This window comes from Homalodisca vitripennis, chromosome 5 (genome assembly GCF_021130785.1).
Source record: "Homalodisca vitripennis isolate AUS2020 chromosome 5, UT_GWSS_2.1, whole genome shotgun sequence".
Taxonomy (NCBI): domain Eukaryota; kingdom Metazoa; phylum Arthropoda; class Insecta; order Hemiptera; family Cicadellidae; genus Homalodisca; species Homalodisca vitripennis.
Window position 1 is genome coordinate 41,086,889 of NC_060211.1, and position 25,121 is coordinate 41,112,009.

The 25,121-nt window shown below is 31.4% G+C and overlaps 1 protein-coding gene across 14 annotated transcripts in view; it reads right to left on the bottom strand.

Annotated features, from left to right (window-relative positions):
• Positions 1–5,682: 5,682 nt before the first annotated feature.
• The window catches only part of LOC124362064 (putative proline-rich receptor-like protein kinase PERK6), a 65,318-nt gene continuing 45,879 nt past the window's right edge, over positions 5,683–25,121 (bottom strand). For 10 of the 14 annotated variants that reach the window (XR_006922420.1, XR_006922421.1, XR_006922424.1 and 7 more), the window contains one exon: positions 5,683–5,841. Coding sequence is in view for 5 of the 14 variants with exons in the window: in XM_046816235.1 (XP_046672191.1) it covers positions 5,825–5,841 (17 nt within the window). In the remaining 9 variants the exon portion in view is untranslated. Of the gene's footprint in view, positions 5,842–19,822; positions 20,044–20,690; positions 21,026–24,379; positions 24,812–25,121 lie in introns of those variants that run through there. The other 4 variants (XR_006922419.1, XR_006922418.1, XR_006922417.1 and 1 more) reach the window with 4 other exon arrangements.

The window sequence follows — 25,121 nt, forward strand, 5'->3', positions numbered from 1 at the left end:
ATAGATATAACAATTAAAAAAATTTGTTTTGTAACTTAAAATAAGGATTTTATAAATCTAAATCTTCAAAATACCAAAGGAATTTTGCTCTCATAAAAGTAACGGAATTTCAATTGAGTGAAATTGTCTAAAAAGTTCAAACCATCTTGTTAAAATGCAGCCATAGTATGTGTCCCAAACGGTGATTCCAAGGTCATTTAACTTTATCTTTTGACATGTTTCCTGGAAGCCTGCAGTCACTGACCTACATTTTGTTTCTCAACAATATCACACTAATTATAAAAAAATTAAACAATTTGTAGCGCTGCTGCTTGAAACATGTTGTATTGCTATCCCATAAATCAAGCTGTAGTTCTTATAAAAGTACTATGTTATATCACTATGATTTTTTGTATTTATTAATGGGCACCTAACACGAATAAATACAAACTCTAGTTCTACTTACCTTGTTGGAGTATATACGTTGTAAAGGCGGTTAGGTGTGGCGTAGATGATAAGTCAATGGTTTCCTCGAAAAGTGATAAAAAATTTGTGCACACTCTCACGTCTTAGTACCCTTCATAATACACCGAAGACTGGTAGTTTTAGGTTTTGGCACCACACGGTACTAATTTCAAATTCAGTTATTTAATATTTTTCATGCGGATAATGGCAATATTTATAATATGTTTTCAATAGCAACCATTATCTAGACAGCAAGACATAGTCCTGAAAAGTTCACTAATGTGATTACACCATAAGTAAAATCTTTTCCGCCCACTCGTTCTAGTTTTATTTAAGTTAGGGTTTATAACTCATTAACTTCAATATCAAATTTTCTTATCTGCATGTGAAGTAGCTGTCGTTTTGCTGGGATTCCGAATATCCAAAAATACCCTTTAGAGAGAGAATTTCACTAAGAAAGGGAACCTTATTTTATTTCGTAAATCACAGAATGTTCCCAAACTGTCCCAAAATAAGCAGACCATCAGAAAACTGCATTATAACTGGGTTCAGATGTGTAAAAGATTACATGTAATTCGCAAATTTGTGATTTAAATATTCAAAAAACTTTCTCAGATAGCAGAGAGAAATTTTGCAGAAGTTCAAGTCTATTAACTCTTTGGTTGTTTGATAAAGTTGGTGTAATAGGTTTTCGATCGGAATAACCTTTTGCATTTACAGAGGAAATGTATCAAAGCCCTTTGACATGGACTGTGGTGGACGCACCTTATTACTATACCTGCTGTCCTTACGTCGGTACATGACTTGTCTAGCAGTAAAGGTGCCTTTAGGAATATTGCAATTCTATATTGCAATTCTAAAAACTTAGTATATACGATGTTTTGGTTATTCCTCGAGGAGTTGAAGGAATTTAAAGCGAAATTTTGAAGATCCGAAAACTGTTGAAAATAAGGATGTAAACCTTTTACAGTATGTAAATGAAAGGTATAAAGGGATGGGAAAATATTTTTATTTATTGAAAACAAAGATAATTTCCATAATAAAAATGTTATTTCTGAAATGATATTTGATAAAATTCATTTTCTTAAGTCAAATTAATACACGTTACTCCTTGAACCTACAGCTCAGACGCACTAAAAACGGGTTTAGTTTTACTGGAGGAACTGAAAGAATTACAAGCGGAATTTTAAAGGTCCGAAGAAAACTGTTGAAAATAAGGATATGCACCTTTTACAGTATGTAAACGAAAGGTGGATGGATGGAAAAATAGTTTTATTCTTATAAAAAATATAATTTCCATAATAAAAAAATATTTTCCTGAACGATATTTAATAAAAATAAATTTCTGGTCATTAATAATTACATGTCGCTTCCTGAAGCTAAAACTAAACACACTGTACAAATTAATTCAAACAAACTCTCCAATAATATAAGTTTTATTTTTTTGATGCATATGAAAACATTTTTATAAAAAAGAACCAAAATAATCTGGTAAACAACGAACCTGGGCCTTTTCAAAATTCACCGATACTTTATTTGATCTAACTAAATATCAACTTTATTTTTTATATATGCATATAACATACTGTGCTGTCATAGAATATTATCTCTTTTTATTTTTAATGACATATGTTTTTATTTAGTACAAAATTGTTTACGTTATTATTCTTATGATTACTTTTATTCAGTTGTGTGGGTCCGAAGATGTTCTCATTGAGTACGAAAGACCTCACAAAAATAAAACTTATATTATTGGAGAGTTTGTTTGAATTAATATATAATTTCCAATAAGAAAAGAGCTTCAAGAATGTAGGCTACACTGTAAAAATATTACGTTTCTATCTTCAGAAGTTCTTATTTTGGCCCGATAGCAAAATTGTCTAAATTTCTTACTTTAATGCCTGAATTTCCTCGTAAGATGATGAAAGGGATTTTTACCTTTTCTGTCATTATGGAATCCTTATTGTAAAGAGGTACGTATTTAAAATATAAACATATTGTTCCAACAAAAAATATATTGCGCTACCTTAAGTGATCCATGAGTCACGCGTGCATGGAATTTAAATATATTATAATTGTATTTAGGCACTGTTTTGTTTTAGCATATGACAACTTTTTACTTTGCAACTGAATTCATATAAACCACATGATGCAAATTGGTTTCAATTCAGATTTTTGAGGAGTGCATAATCGTACACTATAATGAAACAAAAAGTTTGAATGTCCTAGTTTGAACAATATTCCAGAGACACTCTTCCAAGAATGTTGTCCATAACGGACAGTTCGGATAACTTTGTGTATTACGTTACCGTGATGTATGAGGTTCCTCGGGGACTTCGTGATCTAATAATAGTTCCTCCACCCTCCTGGGTATGTGCATTTTGTGATCTTTTTTTCATAAGCCAGAGGTCGGAACTAAGATCAATCGTTAAATCGTTTTGTAATAACTACCAATAACGTACAAATGTAGAACGAAATAATGTTTCAGGCGTAATAAGTTAGAGGCGTAAAAATGTAAAAGACTAGCATTACAATAACAATGTGATATGATGCATTTTTAAGGAATTTTTAAATTTAAATGTTATGTAAACAATTAGAAGATATTGATTGAGTTAAAGTATTAACACCATTTTTATAAATACCTAAGACTTTTTGATCGAGTGGTCAGTTATCCAATAACATTGATTAATATTAGTACATTTTCCTTTCGCGGATATGGAATAAAGTAACGTGAAGGAACATTAATATATTGATATTAAGGAAGTGCACATTAATTAATGGCTTCAGTTAATGATCTAATACCACCATTATTAATTTATATAATTTTAGATCCAGCATTACAAAGTTACTACTAAGTAATAATAATTTTGTGTTTTATCGAAATTTAATCCATTTTTAAGTTTGAGTAGAGTAACATATATTATTTAATGAATAATGAATATACATGAGCAAAGGCCTCATGATGGTTTTCCTCTTACTATCATGATAATTAAGAGGAAAATTAGTTTGTTAATGTTAACTGCAAATGTCCAATTTATCTAAAAAACAATATTAAATTTGATATAACAGCTCTTATAAAATTAAATTTTGATAATCGGGATTTAGTTGGTTAATTTTTAAAATTTGTAAAACATTTTAAACACAACTCTCTTAGGTACATTCCTTAACACACAAAAATGGTTTCTGATAATCGCCTAGAAGTATACTTTTAAACTGTTTCAGTACAAGGTAGTAGCAGTGAATTAACCAGCTAAATATAAACAGTTGACGTTTTTCAGTAAACATTGCTAATATAATTTAAGAACTTTTACTTGTCTCTAATGGTTTGTTTAAATTTGAATTGCCAGCTTGAACTCGAAATGTAAAAGACTAGATTTTCTTAATATTAGGATCAACTCATTTATGATCAACTTGTTAAGAAGGAAACAGGATTTTTCAGGACATTTGCCATCATTCAGTGAAACAAGAAATCAGTAACACTAAAAATTACGTTTCGAGATCTGCAATCTGATCTCTTCTTCAGGTAAAGAACTAACCTAATACATAATTTCAAACTAGGTTAAAATAAATCATAAAATATAAAATTACATTTAAAAAATTTAAACATTTAAAATTAAATTAAAATATAAATTACAAAAATATAAAATAAATTATAAAATAAAAATAAAATAAAGTGTAAATCTTTACAAAACTAATACATAATTACAAACTAGGTTAAAATAAATCATAAAATATGAAATTACATTTAAAAAATTTTAAAATTTCAAATTAAATTAAAATATAAATTACAAAAATATAAAATAAATCATGAAATAAAAATAAAATAAAGTGTAAATCTTTACAAAACTAATACATAATTACAAACTAGGTTAAAATAAATCATAAAATATAAAATTTCATTTAAAAAAATTAAACATTTAAAATTAAATTAAAATATAAATTACAAAAATATAAAATAAAAATAAAATAAAGTGTTACTGATTTCTTGTTTCACTGAATGATGGCAAATGTCCGGAAAAATCCTGTTTCCTTCACAATCCTTCTTCCATCTTAAAAAATAACCTTCAAACAAAAACCAACTTGTTATAATACGAGGGTTTGTCAACTTGTTATTCAACTTGTACATTACGAAGGTGAATGAAAAATAAACACTCACCTTTCATAAAGTAATACTGCTAAGTCCCATGGAAGAAAATGGAAAGGATGGGAAGCAGGAGGAACATAAACGGAATGAGAGTAAAAATGACGAGCCGAGTATCTAGGGATTTTGGAACCTTTCAACTCTTGTTTATGCATATTCGACTGTCCAACTGTAGTGAGGCTGTAGGAATGAAACAAATGTTCCATAACATCTTTCACGATGAAACAATTTTGGAAGTTAGATGCAAAACGCTAGACCCTTGAAAAATATATCTTGTTATAGATGAAAACATCTATTCAATTAGAAACAATAACGTAATGATCATCAATCAGAAAAACTATCACTCTTAAACACTTATTTTAACTTAGTTTATATGGCCTTTAACTTATTACTTTTCTACACAGGGAGTAACAAAAATCTTTACACAAATTTAGGATATTGTTCAGGAGCTAAAAATAAATACTATCAATAGTCTAATCTATTTTCATATACCGTCTGTCTGTCTGTATGTTTTTAGGTTTTATTTAATAAACCAATAGAGATAACAATCTAAAATTTGTAACAATTTTTTCTGCAGTTTCAAATCAATATTATCGTAACAATATGGTGGATGTTTGAAGTTTTTAAAGCTTAATATCGTAATTAAACTTAATTAAAACTGTAATATGAAAATACATCAGAACAATACAAGTTGCTAAATCTAATAATTACAAACATTTTCACACCTACTAAATCATAAAAATCGGTCAGTAAGTAATGTAGATATAAGCTTTTAACTGTTGTAATGCAAACAATGAAAATTTGTCGTGCGTTACAACCGTTAAAGCTTCATCTTCATTATTCACTGACCGATATTTATGATTCAGGTACGTATCAAAATGGTAATTAGATGTAGCAACTTTCATTATTCCTTACAAACTGTCATAATATTATTAGTGTTTGCAGTATACATTTTAACCGGGCATGAAACACATCCTATTATCGTTCGTGTAGAGTTTTGCTACACCCTGCATGTTTTGTTCATATAATACCCAAATGTACTGACACAGAACAATATTTTGTAGGAAAAGTGTGACTAAATGCACAAATGCAAGAAATAATAATGTAACACTTTATTAATGAATATAAAACAGTTAAAAAGACATAATTAGTTTGCACTTTTGAATCATGTGGTGGCTAACATCTTCAACATGGCTAAGGATCTTCTACGATATGGATATTGGAGAAGATATTCTTTCTTCATGCTGTCTCAAGACCTGTAACAAACACAATAAGTAAGAATATTGTGGTTACGATTTTGATTTTAATGTGAAATCTAATCTAGAAATCACCACATCCACACCACTTCTGCTCAACATCTTGCCATTGACATGATTACTTCAGGTGTTCTGAACCAGTTAATTCCAAATACTCGTATGTTCTTCCTTACTCCAGGTGAGGCTAATCCATTATGAACACATGGACGTATTCATAAAACAAAATAACTACACCAATCCGACTCAGAGAATATTTTTACAGTATGGAGTGTGATGGTGGAAGGAAGTTTCTGGCTATTATAAACCTACTTCCTGCCAATTACAACTTAGCAGTAATTTTCCTGCAACAAACCAGATATGTGAAAGATACATCAATGCAGGCAGAGGTAAGTGGGGCCATTAGAAGATTCTCATCTCTGGAAACCACATCAGAATCGTTGGTCTTGTAAAGATAAGTGGCTTGGAATTCTGTCCCATCGAGGGGTAATATTTCAAAAATTAGTCCAGGGCTTAAAGAAGAACAAAATACAAATAAGACATATGTCCAAAAATGTTTTGTTTCCGTTTGTGTCTGTGTGTATTTTGTAGAAAAAAAAGTTTTTAGTAAAAATATTCAAGATATCATTTTAAAATTTGGTGTACTTATTGTGTGCATCATTAAATAAAATCATGAAAAATAACACGGTTATGTCATTTTATGTTTCAAAATGGCGATATTGAAACACTGTTGCCAACTTTCGGAAGATAATGAAACGTACTGGTATTCCAACACAGTTTAATATTATTTAGATAAAAGGTCTATTCTTGACAGAGTTTTGTAATTTTGCTATCATTGGTTTTGCGGTTAAATTGCTTGGGATTGAATGGGAATTTTTTGAGAACGGAGAATAGAGTTAGTAAGATTGAAACTCATGATTAAATATACAATGTAGGAGAGTGCATTTAGTATTTTATTAATTGCAGTTTATTATTTTAATTGGATTGATGTTGGACACTTTCTCATTTAAAATAAAATGAATCAATATTGCCTCAGTAAAGCTTCAAGGATTGCAAAAACCAATTCCATATCAAATGTATAGAGAGTAAAAAAAAAACCGTTGACATCACACATTTCGTGCAAAACGGTAATTTTCATAATAAGCTACCATCTACTATTTACGTTTCCTATCCTCATTTCAAGGAATTTCTCTTGTTCATGACTTGTAATAAGAACGTAATTTGAGCACCTTTAATCAATTCTTCTGATATGGTTTCATTTACTGACTAGATAGCCTTTTATAGTCTTCCATAGAATTTTTATCTTCAATACAAACCAGCGAATTATGAAGTAGATGTTTATGGCTGTTTTAAATGACGCGAGAACGTTGGGAAAGAAGTACACTTATTTGTTACTCGGGACTAATTTGTTAGTCGAGACTATTTGTTACTTGGGACTGAAGTGGTAGCGTAACCTATATAGGCAACAGATAGTGAGAAAGTAAAACCGGTGGTATATCTGCTGTCACATCAGGGAATCCCAATACAATTAGTTTGTCCATGCCCGGCACAGGAATAGGAGATAACGGGGAATATAACTATAGACAATAACACTTTAGGTTGATTCTGCTAATCCAAACATGGGATAGGAGTATATCAGAGTTCACTAATATACTATGCTTTAGTAGTAGATATGCATCACACACCCTTTCTGAAATACCCCAATTTTTAAGTAACATTGAAAATTAATAATTATACATGAATAATTGTTGAGCTTTAACGAAGCCTACCACTTGAGAGGCTAGAAAAATTTCATTTTTGTCTGTTTACGTATATGTCAGAACGCACTATACCTCAAACACGAAACGATCTAGACTTGAAATTTTGCATGAAGCTTTAATCTTATACGACCAGTACTAAGTTCGAGGATGGTGCATGTCACTACATAGGATTTGGCTGAGCGTTAGCGAATATTTTCACATTGGTCATTATGGGCAACCATGATGGGATCGAGAAACTTAATTTGTAAACATATTGCGTACAATTATACTTGATTTGAACATGTGGTATTTTTATTAAGTAGAACAAAAAGATGATAGAGTGGAAAGTAAATGTTAAACGTCGGTGACAAGATTTGATTTAAGTACACTCTTGTGTTGTAGAACCCTAACTACGTCACCGGCACTTTTTTTTTATTTAAATGCTGCTAAGGAACCAAACCAAATGAACAAAATTGTGAATGTACCGTTGCAAGATATCCCGAATAATATTTCCTCTGTACACTTTAAATTTTGTTGAAGCTTCATTTCTACATAGACAAGGATGTTTTCAATGATGGTGCATAGCCAACCATGGAATTTGGCTGAGCGTAATTTTTGTGTCACAATTTATTTTCTGTATAATTGTCTGTCTGTCTATCTGCCCGCAGACCATCTCGAAGATTAAACGATTAATTCTCGCCTGTTAAGCGACATCTGGTTTGGCGTACCCGTACTTAGTAATATTATGTAATATTTAAAGCAATAAAATAACATTCTCTCCAACAATATTCACAAAATATTTAATTTTACCATTCCTTATAAGGAAAGTTCGCGTGTTTCTTGCTAAAAAGGAACACGTTTTGCAGTCACTAATAGACATAATATACTTAATTAATATTGGGAAATTAGCGTGGAAGAAACATAACTTTTTATTTAAAACATTTAATAGCGGCATTGGGTATAATTGTATCAAAACGCCATCTTGTAACACTCAAAAGTCCGTTAGAATGTTCAAGAAAATAAAGTTCTCCGGATATTAGCCTACTACACCTTAATTGATTCTTAATAGTATTACAGGTTAAGCAACTTTTGGTCGCTTGAGGTTTTTGTTGGGGATCAAGGGAGAGTGACTTTGAATAATTTAAGGTCATTGCAAGGTCAAGCTATAAAGGTCAAATGACTATGAGCTATTCAAGAGTTATTGCTAGGAGTAAAGGTAAAATGACTATGAGTCATGTAAGGTTATTTTTGTGAGAGGTCAAGATCGATACTCTGATCTTTTAAGTTTATTGTAAAGTGAAAAGGTTAAATGACTATGAGCCATTCGAAGGTTTTCTAGGAGTAAAGATAAAATGACTATGAATCTTGTAAGGTTATTTTCGTAAAGAGTCAAGACCGACACTCTGATCTTTTAAGTTTATTGTAAAGTGAAAAGGTTAAATGACTATGAACCATTCAAAGGTTTTCTAGGAGTAAAGATAAAATGACTATGAGTCATGTAAGGTTATTTTCGTAAGGAGTCAAGATCGACACTCTGATCTTTTAAGTTTATTGTAAAGTGAAAAGGTTAAATGACTATGAAACCATTCGAAGGTTTTCTAGGAGTAAATATAAAAATGACTAATGAATCTTGTAAGGTTATTTTCGTAAGGAGTCAAGATCGACACTCTGATCTTTTAAGTTTATTGTAAAGTGGAAAAGGTTAAATGACTATGAACCATTCGAAGGTTTTCTAGGAGTAAATATAAAATGACTATGAATCTTGTAAGGTTATTTTCGTAAGGAGTCAAGATCGACACTCTGATCTTTTAAGTTTATTGTAAAGTGAAAATGGTTAAATGACTATGATGAACCATTCGAAGGTTTTCTAGGAGTAAATATAAAATGACTATGAATCTTGTAAGGTTTTATTTTCGTAAGGAGTCAAGATCGACACTCTGATCTTTTAAGTTTATTGTAAAGTGAAAAGGTTAAATGACTATGAACCATTCGAAGGTTTTCTAGGAGTAAATATAAAATGACTATGAATCTTGTAAGGTTATTTTCGTAAGGAGTCAAGATCGACACTCTGATCTTTTAAGTTTATTGTAAAGTGGAAAAGGTTAAATGACTATACGAACCATTCGAAGGTTTTCTAGGAGTAAATATAAAATGACTATGAATCTTGTGTAAGGTTATTTTCGTAAGGAGTCAAGATCGACACTCTGATCTTTTAAGTTTAAATTGTAAAGTGAAAAGGTTAAATGACTATGAACCATTCGAAGGTTATTTCTAGGAGTAAATATAAAATGACTATGAATCTTGTAAGGTTATTTTCGTAAGGAGTCAAGATCGACACTCTGATCTTTTAAGTTTATTGTAAAGTGAAAAGGTTAAATGACTATGAACCATTCGAAGGTTTTCTAGGAGTAAATATCGCTACCTCAGAGCAACAGTGGGACATGTTACCAAAGAACCCTACTTTCGGGAATCAGCGATCAAAGTTTTTCATGTTAGATGATAGCAGTTTACTTCTTAAACATTTGCCTAATTGAAACTAAAAAAATTACCAAAGTGTCATCTGATACATCTTTAAACAGTTTTGCAACAGTTACTTGTAATTAGTACCTCAATATGGACATAAAAAATATAAAATAAAGACCTGGCAGACGAATGTCCCACTGTAGGCACTAATAAATCATACTTTTCCAAATCCTTGTCTCAAGTATAATATTTACACTATCATTTAGAATAATTATTTTTAATGATAATAAATAATGATGAAATAAAACATTGTATTTTATAAATTTTTTATTTACATTTTTTAGAAACTTTTATTACATACAGCTTTAAAAAAAGTATTAAATTTATCAAGAAAACATTGTTTTAATCATCTTCATCACTGCTGTCCTGGGCTATTAAATGACCTTTTTTTGAGCTTTGTAAATTACAATACAATTGGTGATGTGCTTTAGGAATTAAGTTTTTTGCTGAACACAATGATAATAGATCCTTTTCCTTATTATTTGAAATAAGAGGTGCTTCGGTATAAGCTTTCTTCAAAACTACTCGTAACTCCTTTACACTCTTTCTAGATTTTTTTCTTGTGTCAATTTCTTATGAAATGTTCGTCTTTATAAGACGTCTTGTAAATCAATTAATATTCATTTTCTTTTCTCACTTTTACTATCTTTACATCGTTCCATGTACATTTCTCATCATCCTTGTTTATAGAAAAAATTTTTGCCCATGTCTTCAGAAAGCTTCTTCCAATCGTAGAAGTCTAGAGTTTCCATTTCTTTTACATTATACGGTTCCCCTGATATTTTGGAGGTCCTAATAAGCATGGATATTTTCACTAGGAATATAAATTGGACCACTTTTCAAAATTCTTTGTTTATCTCTTTCAATGCAGGAATGAATACTGTCTGCTTCATTTTCCGTATGACCGACTATTAGGTATTTATGTGTAATACTTTCAATATGCATGGTTTGAATGCAAAAATAGGTACATGGCAAAGACATACTTGTTCTTATTTTGTGGTACAGTGTTATCACTGTAAAATATTAAATTCTTCTTGTCCTCACAGTGTTCCTTAATGAATTCACAAACGCAGCTTGCAATTTCTTCTATACCTCGGTTGCAATACCTTCGTTCCATAAATAACAATAACCTTTTTCTTTGTGAAGTATCCTTATTAGAGAAATGTCAGCTATTGTAAAATTAAAAACATTCAATTTAGAATTGTAATAAAATAGTGAATGCTTTACCCTATGGCAACTGGAATACTGCCCCTAAATCATACACTGCTAACATCAGGTTTTTTTGTCACTAGCACATTTTTCCTTATCCTTTTATTTCTCCATTCTCGAAAGTGAAAATACTTCTTCTCTGTGCTTTTTCAGATGATCTTCCTTTTCTATTTGTCTTCATCGTTCAAGAGTTTGTACTCCTCGCATTTTAAACATAAATCCTTCTTTGGCTTAAAAAAATTATATTTAACTTGGTATTGCAAACTGATTCATACAAATATTCATTTACGTAGTTCAAACCTTTAGTCTTGTTTTCTTCTTCATACATCCTATACATCATTGATAAGTTTAAAAACCCACCTTCCAAGTATTCCTTATTTAGTTCTTGCCCTACAGTAATGGGATTCAATCCGTGGGGGAAATGATTTATGTGTGTTCCATTACTGAATTTACTAATGCATCTTCAGTTTTCTTCTGTTTTCCCATGCTTTCCTCTTGGGTCCTCCCCCCCAGTAAAACCATAAATCTCACTTTTTTATGAGAGTAGATATAAAATTGTTAGAAAGAGCAAATGTAGATTTAAACATTATTTACAAACTCGCTCTCCTTCTACCATCTATCACAAGATAAAACGATGCGTTGCGTTTACGAGCTGCAAGTGGTCGCTCATTATTGTTACTGGAAAAAGAAATGAGTTTTGATATGTAGTCTCTTTTTCTTGTAATGTCACACAGATTTTAAAATTTATCAAAGATTGTCTTGCTTACATGCATTTGAAAATTTCAAATTACGCTTTAAAATGCATTTGTCAGTACATGATACTCCTATAATTACAAGGTCAAAAGCATTTACCTTTCACAAGTTCTGACTTTTGTTTATTCAATATCAGCCAACTTTTTGGAATTATTAATTATTTTTAATGTTCTGGAAGAAAACATTGCACAAATTGTGCTAAAGAAAACACTTTTAATCATAAGAATAAACTAAACAGTTATGATCTTAACCTTATTTCAACACAAAAAACAGCTGGTGTAATATTGGGACAACTTCAGTGCACTGAAGACAGAAACAAAGGATTAAAAGAGCAAAACTGGGACAACTCAGATATCCCACTGTTTCCACTATAATATAATGGAAAAACAACTAAGTGTTCCATCAGGATATCTTTTATATTGCTTTAATTGTTAGATATCTTGGGAAAACCCACTCTAGCACTGAAATCTACATCTCCAATAGAATCAAAACCTATCATAACCTCAAAACACTAAAAAATCTCAGATGTCCCACTGTTGCACTGAGGTAGCGATATAAAATGACTATGAATCTTGTAAGGTTATTTTCGTAAGGAGTCAAGATCGACACTCTGATCTTTTAAGTTTATTGTAAAGTGAAAAGGTTAAATGACTATGAACCATTCGAAGGTTTTCTAGGAGTAAATATAAAAATGACTATGAATCTTGTAAGGTTATTTTCGTAAGGAGTCAAGATCGACACTCTGATCTTTAAGTTTATTGTAAAGTGAAAAGGTTAAATGACTATGAACCATTCGAAGGTTTTCTAGGAGTAAATATAAAATGACTATGAATCTTGTAAGGTTATTTTCGTAAGGAGTCAAGATCGACACTCTGATCTTTTAAGTTTATTGGTAAAGTGAAAAGGTTAAATGACTATGAACCATTCGAAGGTTTTTCTAGGAGTAAATATAAAATGACTATGAATCTTGTAAGGTTTATTTTCGTAAGGAGTCAAGATCGACACTACTGATCTTTTAAGTTTATTGTAAAGTGAAAAGGTTAAATGACTATGAACCATTCGAAGGTTTTCTAGGAGTAAATATAAAAATGACTATGAAATCTTGTAAGGTTATTTTCGAAGGAGTCAAGATCGACACTCTGATCTTTTAAGTTTATTGTAAAGTGAAAAGGTTAAATGACTATGAACCATTCGAAGGTTTCTAGGAGTAAATATAAAATGACTATGAATCTTGTAAGGTTATTTTCGTAAGGAGTCAAGATCGACACTCTGATCTTTTAAGTTTATTGTAAAGTGAAAAGGTTAAATGACTATGAACCATTCGAAGGTTTTCTAGGAGTAAATATAAAATGACTATGAATCTTGTAAGGTTATTTTCGTAAGGAGTCAAGACCGACACTCTGATCTTTTAAGTTTATTGTAAAGTGAAAAGGTTAAATTTCTATGAGCCATTCAAGGTTATTGCTAGGAGTAAAGGTCAAATAATTATGATCCATACAAGTTTATTGCAAGGAGTCAAGGCCGAGTGACTGATTCATTTAAGGTTATTGCTAAGTATATTACTATGAAACATTTAAGGTTAGAATTAAAAAAAAAGAAAAAAAAACAATCTGGCATTGAATGAATTTAACTGCGTTTTACAATATTAAGTATCATAACTATGTTAATGAACAAAGCTAACAGTCTGAACTTCATTAAACAAGTTCTTTGACTTTGCAGAATATCAAATATCCGGGTTAGACAGCGAGTGAAGCCTACTTTCAGCAGAGAAGGAAACATCCTACACCTTGCTACTAGTCACTCATAAGAAGGGCTTGATGTTGTTATCAGAAATAAGCAGATAACGTTTTCAATTTTCCGCCTCTTTGTTGTCTTGATGTGGTCTTGATCAGAGGGGAAATGAGTTCACTGTTGAGTACTTCATTAACTCTGTTGATAAATTCCAGGGCGCTGTTCGTGCATGTTTTCTTTACGTTGCGAGTATAACAGGTGATAACATTTGTCTAGGTTAGTTACCAATTTAAAACCATTTTTAATAAACATATTTAGCTATATTAGTTTTTCCGCTTGTATGATACAATGTTTCATATCGGTCACCAATACTAAAAATTTATTACACAAATATTTGTCGCTAAAATAACTACATTTTAAGTTACTCTTATTTATACCTATACAGTAACATATTCTGTGCCACTTACGAATACTAAAAATGTAATGTTTTATAAAACTAGCAGTTACCCACGGCTTTTCACGCAATTTTCAAAATCAAAGGCCATAGCTTTCTTAGCAAAAGCATTTATGATGTAAAGTATGATGGAGCCATACAATTCTTTAAAAACACAAGCAGACGTATCAGGTACATATTTCAGTATCCATTGGTTGAGAGAATCAAAACGTAAATATAATTTTGACTGTTCTAGTTTATGTTTTGTTGTGTGAATAAATGTATACATATAAGTCTCGAAAACCTAATTTGTTCGAAAAGTGACAACTTCTATCTGTTTAGATTAAATTTCTATCTAAGATATTTCAAGTGCCATAGTTGATTTGAATTGTGCCTCGATCAAGAAAATATATATTAAGAAAAACCAACTTCGATTAAAAAGCACCCACTTTGGGCTCTTTTAGTTTACTTTCTTTTTAAGATTTTTCAAGTGCCATAGTGATAGTTTGCTTTTATATCCTGATAAAGAAAATATATAATTTACCTACGACTGAAAAGTTGCTTCGGTCCAAAAGAGTCAGATACGACAGATTAAATTCACTTCCGCTATAATTTATTTACGGGTCCGCAGTTAAGTTATGTTGTTGCATTGACCAAGAAACCAGATTAAAAAGTTTATTTGCGGTCTGCGATGTTTCTGGTGCTAAAAGTTGATTTGATTTCTGATAAAGAAAATAACTTCAGAAATGCTAATCAAAATGTAAACTTCAAAAGAGAAAAGTGGTTATTGTGGGTTATTTTTTGGAGATAACACACCGTGAAATTTCTTTGATCTTTTTGAAATTTAAAATTCCGTAGTACATTATTTTGTTATTAAGTCGTAAGGTTTAGTCATTATTAATAATGAAAGCGCTCAAAAACATAAATTTTTGCAATATACAGAATGTTTCTATACTTTTCATGATAAAAATATTGATGTATCATACATAGGAACCTTCCCTAGTTCATAAAGAAGCCAACAGTGAAAACCGTATCAAAATCTGTTGAGTAGTTTGGAAAATGGCGATGTACAAACAGACCAACACTTTAAGCAACTTTAATTATACTATGTATTGATATGTTTAATCAAAACAAACACATTTATAGCTACATTAATTAGAGCATAGGATAACAGTAATGTGTTGGTTATCAGTGGTAAATATTTCGTTTACAAAACAAGTTTTGTTAAAAGCACACACTTTTGGAGGTAGAATGATTTCCGATCAAATCATTCAATTTTCTGTGCAATTAATTTGCACTTATAGGATACAATCTATTGTGTTCATTACGAATACAAAAAATGGCATGTATAAAATAACTTTTGTTAAAATAATCACCTTTAGAGCTACATTCGTTTGCGCTTGGATACAAGGAAATATGGCTAAATTACGTTATCTGTCTCAAAAACTTAACCTTTCCTATGGTACTATAATTACTGACATAGAAATGCTACAAGAAAAAAATGCCTTTACGATTGTTTAAAAACTACATTAGTGTATAATGTAGGAGGCATAGTTGTCTCTTTACATCACGAGATAGAAAGTATTTCTAGTTTCAGAACGGTTTGTTACTAATGCCTTTGATCATCAGTGCGGGGCAGCATAGAAGGCAACAGCAGTTGTCCGCGGCTAAAATATTTATAAAATAATTTTCGTTAAAATAAACACATTTCGACCTAAATTTATATGCATGTAAAGGATTAAAAATTAAATTCCATTGTCTGCCACAAACACTTTCTTTGTGCTAGTTTAATTACTGAAATACGTAGAATTTTAATTACTGAAAATTACAATGCTAACCTAGAAAACAACCTTTAGGGTTTGCTTCAATAAGATTTAGCAAGTATTTCTAATTTTAGAATGGGCTTCCGATCAAATTTATAGAAGGTCTGATTATGATGGCCTGGAAAAACTATCTATTATAAATAATAGAGGATTAGGTTTCGCGGAAAGATAACGGAATCTACTGGATAAAACATTTGATAACGTAACAAATCAGTGCAAATAGAGCTATAATCTTTTGAGATATTTCATCAAAGTATTACGGTATAATACTAAATAAAATGTTTTGCAACGCAATACATCTGTATTAAAAAGCGAGCCTAGGTTTTTTTGTTATAGCCAATACACATGATGTTCTGAAATTAAGCTGAAGTTATAAGTTGTGTTATAATAAAAGAAGAACTTTCACAGATTAATGTGCACATGTTTAGTATTGTTACTGCGTTAACTAATTTTAAACACATATAGCCAACTTCAATAATATTAAACTTTATAATTCTACTCAATTATAGTCAACAAAAACATTGAGACAATGTTAATAGAGGTTATTGTCTTGCTTGGCTCTAGAAACAAAGAAAATGTCCTAAGACTTTCTCCATATCAATAGGTAATATCTTTGATAGTGTTAATTACACAAGAGATAACTCATCCAATGCTATAAAATGGAGGCTCGGAAAAGGTGAGCGCTCTGTCAGCGAGAGGCCCAGGTAGCTCAGGTATTTTTTAACAATGAAAGTTAAGTGGCGCAGCCCTAGCGTCGGACCCCAGAACTAACTGAAATAAATCGCAGAACTCAGCACACCTCACCCTTATGATTGATTTTTTTCCTGTTGAAACAATACAATTAAAGGTTGTATGTCATCAATGATATAAGAAGGAGTTCTAACTTAGTAACCATTATAATATTTGTATACATTTCTATTCGAAAGAGTTTGTATTCTAAACCAATTAAGCAGGCTATTATTTATAATCATTTGGTTATAAAAAGAATCAAATGGCTAATCAATAGTAGTATCTTTACATTTGTTCAGAAGTTATTTGCATTTCACCTGAAACATGCTTAAAACTTACAAATTAATGTATGTAAACAGGCAAACGTCACTTAATTTATGAACAAAAGATTCCAATAATTATGAAATTTTATTTTTGTTCATTATAGTATTTTATTCCAACAAGAAGAAGCTGGTAGAATGTAGGCTAACGTTAATTAAGCCCATTGCTGAATTCTAAAAAATGTAATTAAATTATTTTAAATTAAACACTGAACATCAATCATGTTTTTGCAGAACACTAAACATTCTAGGCGTATAAACTATTCAAATTACGTACATTAAAAAAAAGTAAAACAGTTACGAATTATAATTGACACGTATTGATGGAGTGGCGAAAGAAAATAAATCACACAATGTAGGTTTGATGTAGAAAGGTAAGGATGATCAGATACCCACGTAGGACGTTGGGAGGGGGAGAGGTGCAATCCCCAGGGTACAATCCAGCCCGCGAACTGATGTGACTATCGACTTGTGTGATTGCACACATTCTGATATACGTGGCGATATGATATTCTTCTTCTCAGCCTCTCCAGAATATATTTTACTCGTGCTGGATACTGAAGGGTAAAATTTCTTTAAACAGTTTTAACAGAGTTGCTGTGTGGTTACACGCAGATTTCACATCTTAAGATTAAACTCTGTTATGAAATGAAATGAAAAGTGCTTTATTGTAAAACAAAACAAGAAATAGCATTAATTTTGTACAGACAGTTCAATACTTTTTTGTCCTGTTTAATTCAACCAGATAACAAATTATTACGGAACAGTGAACGCCTGGTATAACCGTCCGCGTCGGCTTTGGATGGCCTACTGTTACGATAATAAGTTGAAACCATATTCGCCTTTGAGGCATCAGTAACCAAACACAACAGTTACTTAGTAGAAAATAACACAAAAAATCGAAAATGTTACTATATACTAAACAACTACATAAACAGATGGAGACAGACATATCTTACATCGGCTCCATGTAATGGAAAGCTAATTGCCTGAATTTGATGGATATAGTTTTACTAATTGCACCATAAAAGAACTGGATTCACATTGACTAAGGATATTAATGTTGATATTATTATTGTTAAACTCTGTTATATTTTCTTGTAGAAAAGCAGTGAACTAACTGATAACCTTACTCTCGATATTAGTGGAGGTGGTAGAGTCAATGAAGTAAGGCAATCTAATGAGTCAGGACCAATTTGGATGTTATTGTAAGAATTATCACACAGATGGCCAAACAGATCATTTGACATTGGAAGGACTGCCCTTTGAATTTGGTTTACTACGAAATCAATAGGGTTCTTCAATGAATTTAGAGGATCACAAGTTACACGTTTCATAAATCTAACCATTCTATCAAGAGTTGTCATACATGCGGAAAGATGGATCAACATAAAGACTGCTCTTTGGCTTTGCCAAAATAAATAGAGTTCTTCATTGGGTTAAGAGGAACCCTTGCATCAACTATCAAGACTTAGAGCACATACAGTTAGACAGGCAGGCAGTCTAACATTTGGTATTAAGGTCTTACAATCATAGGCTTTTCTTAGATTATCAGGAACTTATGTACTTACTGTATATCTCTCAACATTTTAAACAAAAGTCTTTCCTTTTCTTTAGCTTCAAACATGTCACTGTGCTGACTTTCTTCAATACATTTACAAGAGATTGGTAAGGTTGTTCGAATTTTTAAAATTAGGAGGGATCTTTTTTATCTGCAGTATTTACAGATTTACTGTTTGTTTTACAAGAAAACCCGTAAGAATTATTAAAAATTTACAGTTGAATTCTCATGCAACTCTGCTTTTAGAGAATTACAACTCCTGAACTTATCGTATCTATATAGTTTAGAAACAATATTACTTTGAAAATTTACATTTACATCACTCAGAGAAGGGACTATGACCACAACACTGGATGTAATCAATTCTCTAGACCTCACAATACAGACTAAATTGATTTAGATCTTCACTTATAAGCAGATGTCAAATTATGCAATAAACCAATGACAAATCATTAAACAAATTAACAGTTCTAATCGGCTAAAGCATTCTTCTATACGGTGAACGCATTTATTCAACGTAATATAGTATAAAAAACAAAATTAAAAGTAAAATACATTTTTAAATTTTAAAACAATTTGCTTATCCCCATGGTATTATGTATACTTTATTGTTAAGGAACAGTGGAAAAATAACACCTGTAAAAAAAAAAAAAAAATGTTAACACAACGTAATGTTGCATACCTCAATTAAATGGTTATTATTATTATTACTGACAAAATCCTTTTAAATTATAAATTCAATTTTAAGGCTTCTCAACAAATATGACTGCAGAAACAAGATCGTTTATTCTGCAAAATGCAGTGACCATTATCACAAACTGGGTAATTAGAAACGTGCATAATTAAACATTTCTCAGTTTAAAAAAATTGTTGGAGAATCAAAATTTACCTTTTTTTTGAAAATATTTTTAAAAGATGTGGCAACTCTATAATTTAGCCTCTCGAATCTCATTATGGCCAAAATTATGTAATTCGAAAAACATTTTTCTTTTGAAAAAAAAAGAAAAAAATTAAAACGCAATCCTCAAATGTTTATTGATCACAAAAAGGATAAGGTAAACACTTATTATAGCATTGATATGGACTGGATGGTTATTTCCCCCCAGAAGGTATTGTATTCTTAGAGAATAAAATATTTTTTAATTCGCTCATTTTTCACTTACTTACTTATTTATTACCTAATCAGTCCAGTAGTTAGGATTCGAGTGGTACCCGAAGGTGGGAATGACTTGGCGACAGTTGCCCATAAAGTCTCTCCTGTACCCATCAGGGCAGGGGGCTACCTCCCGGGGGGGCACGTAAAAGGGTCCCCCCACCACTAGGGTTACAGCACACACCAAACACAACAGCAAAGCCAATAGCACTCTCGAGCACATTTCGGTATCTGAAGCAGTTGAATCTCTGTGGCTTTTCGTCTCGCAACAATTTCACAACAATTTGGATTCCTACTTTAAAACTTTAATAATTTATTAATAGATTGTTCTTAATGCTCATTTACTAAATGACTGTGAGATGTAAAATTTAACACGTCAAAATTATATCTTTTTGATTTAGTTCATTCCGAAAAAATGTAAGCAATTTACTTTCGTCCAGTTCGATTTTCAATTTATAGCAACAATATGTCTTGGGTAGATGTTGAAATATTTTTATGACCATATTAAAAGTTTGAATAGAAATTTAACCCCTAGAATATATTATAATTTAATTGAATTTATTGAAATATTTTGGTATTAATTAATTAATTTGTTAGTTTACAACAACAATAAAACATTTTATGATCAGTAAGGAATTAGCATTCACGTTTAAAATACTGAAGTGTGCCAGACAAAAACGAAAAACTCATGTTCTAAAATGTAAAAAAATATTGTTAATATATAATTTTTACTCCATTAATCTGTAAATCTTTCCGAGTAACAGTAAAAAATCATTGAAAAGACTGTACTGATATTGAATAAAAAGGACAACAATAGACGCAGAAAATATGCAGACAAATCAATTGAATAAAGACGAAAAGCCAAGGTGACAACTTACGGTGAGAACGAACACAATATTATCACGACAGAAACTATCCGAAGGATCAAAACAGATCAAGTATTAATGAGCTGAGATTAAGGCAGCTGTACTATATAAAACAGCTGTTACAGGAAACTGACTAACCGATATCTAACTGCCGACCGTCCTACTTCCGGTTCGCAATCGTGGTTGGCTCAACGGTAGATTAGATAAGAATTCCTTTCTGACGTGCGTACGCAGTAGACACACCTTAAACATGCTAGATTTCTAAATAAAATGATTTATCAATGAATGCATTTCAAAGCCGATTCACTTTTCCCAAGAAGCCTGTATGACACGTCAAAACTAATTTTATTAAAGACAGGTCACCAAATGTAATTTCTTAAATGGAAAATTAGAATCTAAAACTCACATTTACTCAATACTAACCTATTTATACTGTTGCCCTCATGTAACACTTAGATATATATAACAGTTTAAACGGATTAGGCGCATTAGTATAAACACGCGTCTCGAATTCCGCACTATACAATTAAGGGGATTCCCTACTGAAACTAGTGATTTTATTTAAAACATTTTTAATGATTATAATATGTATATATTTGGGTTCCTTTGGTCCTAAAATAATGATTGCCACTGTTATATTATATATATATATATATATATATATATATATATATATATATATATATATATATATATGTATTTACCTCCTCTTTGGAATTTTTGAGCTGTTTTTTAGAAAAATACATGGGATTTTGAATGTCGTATAACTTTGTAACTAATGAACCGATATTATTGTTCATTATCTCAGTTTTAATAACATGACAAGTACTAAGTTTTTGTGCATGCTCAAGTTTATTTTTCAAATTTATAGCTTTTCAAAAAAGTTTTAAAACTTTTTTTATTAATAGTATTTTTAAATTATTTTTTTATTTAAACTTTTGTTTAACATATACTAATATCCATGCACAAAAAGTTTTATAACATTATAAGTAATATGTAGTAAAAGTTTCACTGCTTTAGCTTTAATAGTTAAAAAGTTATAAGAACTTTTGTGTGAAAAATATAAAAATTTTAAATCTGCGGGAATCAGCGTTTGAAGTTTACACAAGCTATTTAGTAGCTATAGATGAAAGTAACTAACCATACTGGTACTTGTAGTCGGTGAATGGTATATTTATATATTGAAGGCATATGTAGGCCTAATAAACCACAAACAAGAAAGAGCAAAGGCTATATTTGCTATATTATCACTAAAAAAAGGATGGTTGGAGTCTGGTTCTGGCACTGGCTGACTAGACCAAAAGTAGATGTGGCGTGCTCCTCTTCAAATATTTTTTTTCACAGTGATGAAAAGTTATATTATAGTAAATGTTGTATTTTTATGGTTTCTTATAAGCCATAGAATTAAAATAAATATAAAAGTTAATTTCAATTTTTTTGCCAAAATTTATCATTTTTCAGTAGGGAATCCCCTTAATGATAAGGACTTTTCCATCGCCTCGTATTTTATATTTTTATCGAAACTATCTCAATACCATGTTGCACTATCCGGAAAAAAGGTGCTGAAAAGTCAGTAAATAGGATTTACTCCTCAGTTTGTACGCAGGTTCTTCTGCGTTAACCAATTGTGATGTAAATCTCCTGTTGGCGGGCGATTTCTTTTGTTTAGAGTACGTAAATTTTCCAGTTATGAGGTTTCAGACACTGGATTGAATCTACTGACTTTCAGCTTTGTATCTCTTATAGGATATGATTATAATCAAACAGTTATAATGTTTTCAAATATTTGTTCACAAAATGTACAACTGGTTTGAAGGTTAGTTGCGGAACTGGTCTCAATGCTGAATGTTTTAGGGATTTCCAAAACCTTATTACCAAAGCATAAGCAAGTTCACCAACTCAGGTACTGTACTAGTCTCAATGCTGAAAATTTACGGTGTTCCAAGACGTTATTAGCTAAGCATCAGGACGTTCACCACCAACACAGGGTGGAATTATTATTTATGAGGCAAAATTATTTTATTTCAGTTTTATTTTAATGGAATTATATAAATTTTGGCATTATAATTATTGGACCAAACGATTTTGCGGAAACGAGATCAATGTTCTTAGAGTAAATACGAGTATTTTAACTCTGCTAGAAATTAAACACTAAATTTGATTTTGTGTTTCACATTCTTCCTTAGAGGTTTCACATTCTGCAGATAAAAATAGAAACCTTTTCGAAAGATTCAATTAGCTACAAGTTGAACAAATTCGTTCTAACCTCAAAGTAAATGTTGCGTTATTCCGAGCTTTCAATCAAAAGAAGACGTTTTCGCCGAGCGAGGCGAGAGCGACATATACAAATGTGTTTCCTTTCCTTTTTACTGGCTGGGAGAATTGACTCCCAAATGCCATAACCCCTCCCTTGCCTTCAAGGATTACTTTGTTACTCCGATTCCACCCTTTGTCAACAAACCCTGACAAAATGTTCCGCAATTTTAACATTTCGCAGCTCTCCACATTTTTGTCTTCACAGTGCATACAGCAACTTGTATTTAGCCGAAAGGCAAACTCTTTAATACCCACCAAGAGATGTGATTTTGTGCTTTCAAAACAACATCCATTTTCTTTTAATTGGGAGCTGATGGACTGCTGGTAACATTAAATTTGAAAACCATAAATGAAAATTAAAAAAAAGAGTAAAGGAGAAAGAGAAACCTGCAAAATAAATTAAAAAGTACGTTTCAATAATACTCATAACATTTAAAGAACACAGTATTACTATTTGGAAATAATCTAAAAAAGAGGCCAATAATATTTTCCAGACTATTTCATATTATTTACTGCGTAAATGAAAGGATTTTCATTAAAACATTACTTAAAAATATCCTGTTTCCAGCACCCAATAATCCTAATCACTTTATAACTCATGAAATAGCCACTATTTTGAATACGACTGAAATATTTTAAGGATTTGATTATTAGTTTGAGTACAAAACTTAAAATTTGATAACCAAATAAACAATTATAAAAATTAAAAGTTTGCAAATAAATAAGGACACTTCTTAAAGACATAGCACTTTAACAACAACTACTAGCAATTAATTAACAGCTTGTTTACAATTTTCTTAAATGATAAAACAATTAAAACAAAAGGTTTATATAAACAATTGTTGTTCTCTTCCTGATCGTTATAATCTAAAATGCAAAAATATAATCGATTAAGTAAACGTTTTCATTTTGGTGTCCTCTATGGTAAACATCTATAGGAATATTAATTCAATTTGGATAATTTTACTTAGTGTTTTCTCAATAAAAGTTGTTACTCATGGCGAGCATGAAAACTTTCGGGATTCAACTCTACACTTAAATTTACGTTTTCTAATGCATGAAGATCTCCACTGAAATCCTGGAGGAGGTTTTCGACCTGATAAAAAAACATGAAGTTCAAAAAGTATAGAGACCTCTGTGCTACAAAAATAATGACAGCCGAATAAATATATTGATAAGGACCTTTTATTTGCGGTGCAATTAAGTAATTTAATTGAATAATTTTGAGTTTCCTGAAGTCGTTTACTTCAGGAAAGAAAATATCTGCCATAGGGGTTGTAATTAGTTTTTCTGGTAAGCTGTCCCAGTATGGTAAACCATTCCCACAGCCCAATAACTGAACGTTAAACGTATGTTGGTGTAGCCAGAGCAATGTAAAGACTTACCGATCAGCCCCACCTCTTCCTGTAACCCTTCTTTCTATAACCTCCGTAGCCGCCGTAACCACCGTACCCACCGTACCCGCCATACCCGCCATAGTATATCGGTCTGTACACCACGGGGTAGCCATACCCGTAACCGCCACCGTACCAACCCTTTCGGCCGTACTTGCGAGCGTCTGCGAGCGCAGCGAGAGCGACCAGCAGAAGGACGATAACGGCCAGCAAGCGCATGATGGACTGATGGACTCAACGCCAGACGATTGCTGCTCTAGCATGAGGTCACACGTTGGTCACGACCTTGCCCCGACCAGGATGACTTCACTTCGCACAATTTGAATAATACATCCGCCATATCCTAGCCGGACCGGAAAATCCGCAAAGAGGAGTGCGAGGATGAGTCACTTAGGCCGGTTCTCTCTTGTTTACCTCACATTTTCAACTGACTACTCACCTGGAGGAAACTGCCTGTACATTTTATGTTCCTAGCATCAGCACCAGGGTAATTGTCAAGGGTGTCGCCATCACCACAAGTAGGGAAGGCGTTTGATGTGGAATTTTTTTCAATGTTTACACCAAATATATATATATATATATATATATATATATATATATATATATATATATATATATATATAAAGATCATCAGAATAAACAAAAAAGTTCTTTTAAGCTGATCATCGCAGATCTTTAATATGGCATTCATAATAATTTCTGAGTGAATGATGTATTTTCTTCAATAAACGAG